The 8916-nt window shown below is 36.5% G+C and overlaps 1 protein-coding gene across 2 annotated transcripts in view; it reads left to right on the forward strand.

Annotated features, from left to right (window-relative positions):
• The window catches only part of LOC131843274 (OTU domain-containing protein 7B-like), a 31289-nt gene extending 22758 nt beyond the window's left edge, over window positions 1-8531 (forward strand). For both annotated transcript variants that reach the window (XM_059191907.1, XM_059191908.1), the window contains 5 exons: window positions 1473-1723; window positions 3567-3811; window positions 5250-5455; window positions 5929-6375; window positions 6605-8531. In XM_059191907.1, the coding sequence (XP_059047890.1) occupies window positions 1473-1723; window positions 3567-3811; window positions 5250-5455; window positions 5929-6375; window positions 6605-6899 (1444 nt within the window). In that variant the 3' untranslated portion in view covers window positions 6900-8531. The remainder of the gene's footprint in view (window positions 1-1472; window positions 1724-3566; window positions 3812-5249; window positions 5456-5928; window positions 6376-6604) is intronic.
• The last annotated feature ends 385 nt before the right edge of the window (window positions 8532-8916 follow it).

An 8916-nucleotide genomic window follows, 5' to 3' on the forward strand; every position in this document is an offset into this window, starting at 1 on the left:
CATGGAATACTGTTCTCATCTCTGGGCGGGAGCACCACAATACCAGCTACTTCAATTTGACCGCATTCAGAACCGAGCAGCCAGAATCATTGGTAATCAACGTCTATGTGACAGACTCGACCCATTGGCTTTGCGGCGTGATATTGCATCTCTGTGCATTTTCTACCGCATATATCACGGGGAGTGTTCTGAGGAATTGTTCGGATTAATACTAGCTGTTGAGTTTCACCACCGTACCACCCGCCAGAAACTGAAATACCATCCTGATCATCTGGATGAATGGCGGTCTTCCACAGTGCGGTTTTCTAGAAACTTTTGCCTCGCACAACCACTTCCAGGAGTGGTATTTCCGAACCGATACGATATTGAAACCTTCAAGAAAAGAGCTTATTCCTTTTTAAAAGGCCGACAACGTACTTGCAATTCCCCTGATGTTGCGGGTGCTCATGGGCGGCGGTAATCACTTACCATCAGGTGAGCCGCATGCTCGTTTGTCCCTTGTGTTATAAAATAAAAAAAATAAACCGCTATTAGCTCAGGAACATTTTAGTCAACCATCAAGAGGACAAGTAGAGTTCAATTGAGCTTAAAATAAAATTAACACGTATTGCAATACTATAAAGTTTATTTTACTGCCGCTCAACAAATGTATTTCTTACTGACCGTACTGATTTTACAGTATGTCGCCGTACATGAAGTAGTTTGGCTGGAGGCCAGCGTTCATTAGGCACTCGCACGCAACCCATACGTTGGTAACTGGCGTTGAACTCTGTGTTATTGTTTACCGTCCTTCGACCTTTATATATTTCACACGGTTACTCAGGTTTTAGCCGACGTTATGGTCACTTCAGTAATTAGGAACTGCCAACGATCTGTAGTCCTGAAATATTTTCAATTTTGAAATATGTCAAAAGAAAACAGCTTGCTTTGTAAGCTCTGTTTTGGTTGAAAGGTCATAAGGTCACTGTTTGGTTATAAGGCAGTATAATTATTGGATATGAGGCATAACATTTTAGTCCTCCGGAATGACGAAACCTATTACCATGTGGAACGGTCAGTTTACCATTTCAGTTACATGAAAAAACACTACACATGTTAATTTCTCTTGTTGCTTTGACTTCCATGATACAGGCGGCCTCGTCTGGAGTCGTAGATAATTAATTACACCTTTGTACAACGCCATCTAATGATCAGTAGACAACCTGTTCAAATTAAATTCCTAAATATGAATTGAAAAAGTTTAAAGTTATGTAAGATGTTTCTTAATAAACAAAATGTAATGTTTGTGAAGTTTCTATTTTTCAACCCACTCTCGGAACCGCAACTGATTTCATATGCTTCAAAATATTGTACAACTAACTTAACAATTATTTTATAAGTTTTCACTGAAAGAAAATTGGTCATATTGACCTGTTAATGGCTCGTAGGCCTTAGATGAAGTTTTCTTATAAGTAAAATTATTGTTATTACAGAACATTCATAGAAAAGGATCTCCTGGAGACAGCTACACTGGTGACTCTCGAGTCAGCTAGTATCCTCAACTGGTGGCGTCACGGCCGAGTGCCCGGCGCTCCAAGACTACTCCCGCTGGCAACATCGGGTGATGGCAACTGTCTCCCTCATGCAGCTTCACTGGCAGCTTACGGTTTCCACGACAGACTCCTCGCGTTGAGGACTAAAGTACAGGCATTGTTGTCTGGGGAGGGTGGTGATGTACTTACAAGTGAGTTTAATTTAATTGTATTACCTATATAAGAATATTATGTCTACAAATTTCTTTGCATGAACACACTTTCTCCATCCATATTTTTTCGTTTTTACAATTGGAATGGTAAAAAACCGTCGCTTATGTACCTACATAAAATCAGGTAACGTTCCGAGTTGCCGACTAAAATATCATGCCTACATATCCTGTAATTATACTCCGATGTCTCAACTTTCAACAAAACACAGTTTCAGAGCAAGCTTTTTAACGACTGAAATAGGTGAGATGCAGGTAGGTAGGTACACATGCAGGTGAATTTGTATAAAGTCTATGCTGGGAAACTACCTCGAACATGCATGCCGAAGTACCATGGTGTTCAGTTTTCCAAATTAATTTCGAACCTAATGATCTTACAGAATTTGGGCAACATTTTAGAAGTTTTAAAGACATCCATTATTAATTTTATTCTTACCAACTTTAATTAAATGCCTCTAATCGCAATATTTATATCGAATATGTACTCGTATTAAAAGTGCGTCTTATATATTAATATAAAACATTGATTTATTTTTGCTCTTATGAAAATAATAGTTTAAGTTTGCTTCAGGGAAAGTATTCTGTATGTAGGCCACGTCTTAACTATCGAGCACTCGTAAAAGCGATCGTAAATCTTAAAGAATTTCCGCACTAGACTGGCCTTTTTTTAAAGTTTTTATTTAACTTGCTTTGTTTATTGTATTTCCGTTCGCCTTTCTGTTTCAGAACTTGTAATAGATTTGTCAAGTTTTTACTGACATCCTAGCGTAATGTGATAGTTTACCTCCCAGCATTATTAAAAAAATAAACTCCCAAGAATACTAGTTTAAATCAGGCTGCTAATCTAGAAGTTTAGGTCAATTTATATTGCTGACTCTATGCTGGAGATGTGCCGTATACTGATTAGAAACAAAGACAATATAAAAGACGCTTGTACATTCGACGCTTCGTCATGTTACATATTAATATAGATATTCGGCGAAATGTCCAGTATATTGTTTCAATAGACGATACTGGAATGTCGCACCCGCCTGCGCTAACGGTTTACGCTGGTAGTACACCTGTGGAAGATGATAAGATGAGTATAAGGTCAGCTCAGTTGGGACAGTCGTAACAAATTAAAAAATTAAAATGATGGTATCCAAGAGGAACAGCGCGTAGGTCAATCTAGCCTATGTACGAAACATTGCTAGCTATAGGAAGAGTGTATAGATAAGAGTAGTTCACATTACTACCAATTTCTTTTACCCTGTCAAGCATATACATATACATGCTGTATGTATGATTCAATGATTGTCTTTTTTTGCTCTAACTGTATATGTTGTGTAGTTACTAATGATCTATTACATTTTTTGCACCATAGATTTTTTTCGCAATTTAGACATTTTAGACACGTTTAAAAGTACCAATGAACTATAATTATGTCTCAACTCTATAGTCTTTTTGTAATAATTAATTGCAAAATGGAGGGCCCATTTTGCAATTAATTATTACAAAAAGACGCTAAAGCACTCTCGATTGAAGAACGCTGGTATGTACGAGATGACTTTCTCGATCTCTTTCCTGCGTGAAAGCCGTCGTTCTCTTTCCGTGTGCAAAAGCGTACTTGTAAAGGCAACTAATGACTATAATTATGTCTTTGCTCTATAGTCAGATGTCCTCCATTTTGCAATGATAAATTAATTATAACAAAAAGGCGCTAAAGTACTCACGAATGAAGAACGCGGGAATGCGAGAGTTGGAGGCGCGCGCAGTCCTTCTCATTCTTTTTGAGCGTGCTATTGTACATGTAAAGATAGGTATTGAGGTAATGAATTCGCACCAGACGCCATAAAGCGGCGGTGGCGATGGTCGGAGAGCTTCGCGCTGCGGTCGGCGGGGCTGACGCCGTCGGAGGCGGAGTGGGAGCGCGAGTGGGCGGACGCGGTGACGGCGGCGTCGGCCGAGCCGCGCCCGCGCCCGCAGCCCAGCGCCGCGCCGCACTACACCGGCCTCGACCAGCTGCACGTGTTCGCGCTCGCGCACGTCATGCGCCGCCCCGTCGTCGTCTTCGCTGATGTCGCGCTTAGGGTCAGTTCTAATGCATGAAACATTTACAAATGTACATGTTTATATACTACACTAGCTGTCCCGGCAAACGTTGTTTTACCATATAAATAAAAATCGCTATTAATAAATATCGGGTCGGAGATAGAATGGTGAAAATTTACGGTTTTATGTATTTTTTATGCCACATTAAAAAATAAAATTCTTGTCATATAAATGAAAAAAAAATTGGGGTGAGGTGAGTTGACACTTAGAAATATAAAAATTATTTATAAACCTATTCTTAGACCTACTGAATACTGAATATACATATAAAATTTCATCAAAGTCAGTCAAGCCGTTTCGGAGGAGTATAACCTGTGATACAAGAATTTTATATATTACTAGCTGTCCCGGCAAACGTTGTTTTGCCATATAAATTAATAACTCTATAAAAAAATAGAGGTTGATGATAGAAGGGAGAAAATTTAGGATTGTATGTATTTTTTTATGTTGTATCATAAAAAAATAGAAACTAAAAAATATAAAAAAAAATTAGGGGTGGACTACCCTTAACATTTAGGGGGATGAAAAATAGATATTGGTCGATTCTCAGACCTACTCAATAGGCTCACAAAATTTCATGAGAATCGTTCAAGCCGTTTCGGAGGAGTATGGGAACGAAAACTGTGACACGAGAATTTTATATATAAGATATATTATACATATATTTATGTTCATATAAAAATAAATATATATTATTAAGTACATGTTGTTGCTGGTTCAAAGATCTGTTTTAATTTTTTATTAGGGTCCGTTAGTATGGCAACCATTAGTAATATTTAATGAGGAATATTAAAATAATACATATACAGTACCTAATCATATGTTTATCACTGAGTTGTATGACATTGGCGACACAACTTTGGCATCAATTCATAAACTGTTTATATCCAAGTAAAGGAAAAAAGATAATAATAAATAAAGAAATAGGTATTCCTTGTATTTTTCCCTATTCGCGATAACAATAATAAATAAATATAAATATACTATTATAATTATTTGTTGTGCACTATTATGTATATGGTAGATATTATATATATGAACGCTATATAGCGCCCTATGAGCCCCGTTTTATAGCGGGGCGTACACAACTAACATCGCTCTATACACAACTAATTAGAGGGAGCACGTTTTTTTATTGGACGGTAGGAAAAAATTATAATACAAAATAATTTACGTTCATAAGCGGCTGAAATGTCCTACATTTTCATAGAAACTTGAAATAGTAAACTTCGCAGTGATTGTAATGTTTGACTACTTATGGTACTTCTACGTTTTTTACTACTTACTTCTATGGTTTTTAAAGACAAAAGACATCCTATATATTCTTAAATAGTATGAGATATAATTTTGGATAGAAGATGTCCGCCTCAGCTTGGCACGTATGATAAATAATAAAATTGTGTGAATACTATTACAGGATTTCCGCGGCGACCCCATTGCTCCTATACCTTTTGGGGGCGTGTACTTACCTCTAGAACTGGAGCCTGAAGTGTGCAGTAAAGCACCAATACTGTTAGCGTACGATGCTGGCCATTTCTCCGCACTAGTTCCTTGCGAACCGCTGCCAACAGATGGCGCGAGAGTGCCATTAGAAGACCAAGCGGGAAACGCTATGCCTATAAGGTATGGATAACATTTTACATGATTATGTAATACATTAGCTGATATCAGCGACTACTTTATTTGAGATTAAAGATGATAGCTTATGGCCATACTCGTTGAATTTAAAATATATATAATCGGCTGTTCAGTGGTCAAAAGGTAACAAATAGATAGACAGACAGTTATAATTAAAATTAATAGTATAAACTTCATTAATGTTATGTACAATACATATTTTATAAATAATTATTTGTACTTTACATTATTTTGGCAACAATTTAATTTGAAAAAGAAATTTATATTTTACAAACACTGTCTCAGTTAAATTTAACTTTAATATCACATTGATAAAGTCATCATAGTGAATATGACCTTATCAACGCGAATTAAGTGATTAAAATCATATCTCCTTTTTCAATTGTACCTCAATTACAAGGCTTTTATTTATTTATTATCTTGTAGTACATCATAGCTAATATATCTACACCTTGCAGGTTCAATGTGGACCCGGGTGAAGAGTTCAGATGGGACATGGAACCTGACCAAAAGACAATCAACAACCTTCTCCCTGACGAGTACCAGCGCTCTGCAATGTTGGCAGCATATCTCGACCTCGAGAGGGTTGAATGCCTCACCCAACACCAGCCACCCGAAGATCTGCGCAGATCCCTCGATGCTTTATCGACTAAAAGCTCGAAGCAGATGAACTCTGTAGCAAAACAATTTGGGAGCATTGGTCGCTCTATGAGCAGCAAAATTAAAAAGAATTTCGGATCTATGGCTAAATTGACGGGAAAGAGCAGTGGGAGCCAGAGTAATCCTGAAGAGGGGTTGATAAGGAGACAGTCCACGTGTGAAGTGCTGTGTTGCAGGGTGTTGGCCGCTAGAGCTCCAGTACAGGAGGAAATGGTCAAAAATTATCTCAATGAGGCTTGGATCGGGTGGGTGAAACGTTATTTTATGTTCCACAATTTGCATATTGTCAAGTAATGCATATTAAACCTCCCGAGGTTTTCTCTAAAGACTACAGCATTATGTTTTTCAAGATATAAGAAATACCTTAACTAATTTAAAAGCTCCTTCGCCTAAAGAAATATTCTTTATCAGTATCAGATGATTAAGCTAATATAATATAAACAGCTACTTAATTTACTTATTCTCATCACACAGGTACACCGCCGAAAAGAACCGCAAAGAAATCGAACCCGGCGCGCCGCGATACGGAACCGGACGCTCGCAGTTCTACGCAGAACCAGACCGGACGAACGGCGAACGGGCTTCGTCTAAAACGGGTGGCACCGGGGCAGAAGGCACGCTGAGGCGAGACCGTACGCTGTATTTGAGCAAATCCACATTTTATGATGACCGCCCTCCCTCCCCTAAACCGTGTCGCGCGCCGCTCTGTATGTACTATGGGAGCCCTGCCAATGGGGATTACTGTTCGCGCTGCGCTCGTTTGCAGTGACGTCCCCATGCGGCATTCTTACAGCAAAAATCTACCATGCTTCCGTCACTTCACAATATGCAAACCGATGCCTTTGGTAATTGAATAATATTCGATTCTATATTTTTTAAATATTATTTGAAAAGTATTGTAGCGATCTGAAACGTTAAGTATGTTTGCTACCGAAATCTCACGTCAGCGATAAATTTTCAAAGCCTTTTAATAAAAAAATATTTTTTATGTATGAATATGAAATATTCCACCCACTTGTTTTTCCTTAATTGACATTACTCGGCTTGGATTGTGATGAACTATTGTGTGAACACTCTTAATAGGGAAGGTATTACTTGAGTAATATCTATTTACCTCTGTTATTGTAAAATATTGGCAGTAATGGATAAATACTATTGGTGTATAGTAATAACAATAATATAACACTTATATCTTTTAAGTAGGCGGAATACAGGCAGACACAAACAATTTTGTGTTTTCCTTCTTCTAAACTATGCAGATTTTGACATAGCTTTCACTGTCACTTATAGGATTTCTTCCAGAAGTTTATATGTGTAAACCACACCGTGCGAAGTCGGGGCTAATTAGTAGTAATATAAAGATAAGTCACCGTACCAGTTTATAATCAAAATCCTGGTGTAAGCTGTTCCAATGAATTTCGTCTTCGATAGAAACAAGTTAGTTACTTCCTCGCGTGTTTTGTGTAAATGTCTACCTGCGCGTTTGGTCTTAGACAGAAATAAAAAAAACAATTTTCATTCAACTACTATTTTTTGCACAGATATTGACTGCATATTTCTTCAACTTTGACAAAATTTCAATTCTGAGTTCCTAGAAATATCTCTATTTCGTGAAATAAAGAATCATTAAAATAGTGTTACAGATGATATTTCAGTGTTAGTGATTTGCTACGAATGATATAGCTTATGTAAAATCAAGCCAAGTGTGAGGCAATGAAAGTAGTAGTAGTGGTGGCACTTGTAGTTTTCTTACAAAATTAAGTACTTATATAATTTTTCTCTATATTTGTGATTTTTATTTTTTTTTATATCTGAGTTTTGTTTTCTAATTATTATAAAATTTTAAATTCTTTAGAATTTAGGAGTATGGTTAAGTTATTAACATTGTAACTTTTTTTATATTGAAACAAGGCTATCTTTATCCAGCAACGACTGTTGCACTAATATAATTTAAACTAGATTGACTTAGGTTATCAATAAGTATTAACATAGCACGAATCATGTAAGGTACTTACCCCCTATCATTACGTCATAAAATGACCTTGTTATTTAGTTCATAAAATCGTTTTATAATTATTAATCATGTTTCGTTCACCTAAAACATGTACATTAGTTATGTATGAGCTTACTGTCTTACACAAAGATATTCACTTAGGGAACAATCCATAAATCACGTCATACACTACAGGAGAGGGGAGGCTTAATGTAAAAAAAAAACAAAATGATAACTATTACAATTGAAGCGGAGGTATCTAATGTGTGTGACGAGTGAGAGGTGCTGAGAATTTTTAATAAGGAAAATACGGAGATAAATTAAAATGCGACTAATATCACAACGATATGTCAAAAAATATGATTATAAAATTCAAAAATTATATAAAAACCTATCAATGAGTTCGCTACAATAATGTACCCATGCTGTAATGAGGGGAAATTTTTTAAAAAGAATTGTGTGACGTAATTTATGGAAATATACTAAGAGTACACCTTAGTATATATCTATCATAATATCGATATAATATACTCTATGACTGTTATTAATGTAACAAGTGCCAAAAGTGGCTTCTAAATGTATTTAAAGTATATAAATGGAAAGTGAGACTCCGTGAGAATATTATTGTAACCGATGTGTTCAGAATTCAGTGTCAAGGGCTGAATGGGCAGTAATTTTGGACAATATGATGTGAGCTACGTAGACAAGATTTCAGATGATTGTGTAGATGGAATAAAGGTTACATACATATTTATAGTTAACGAATTGTTGATATAATGGATCATTATTTATT

This window comes from Achroia grisella, unplaced genomic scaffold, assembly GCF_030625045.1.
Source record: "Achroia grisella isolate CSIRO2021 unplaced genomic scaffold, CSIRO_AGI_Agris_v1 utg2946, whole genome shotgun sequence".
Taxonomy (NCBI): domain Eukaryota; kingdom Metazoa; phylum Arthropoda; class Insecta; order Lepidoptera; family Pyralidae; genus Achroia; species Achroia grisella.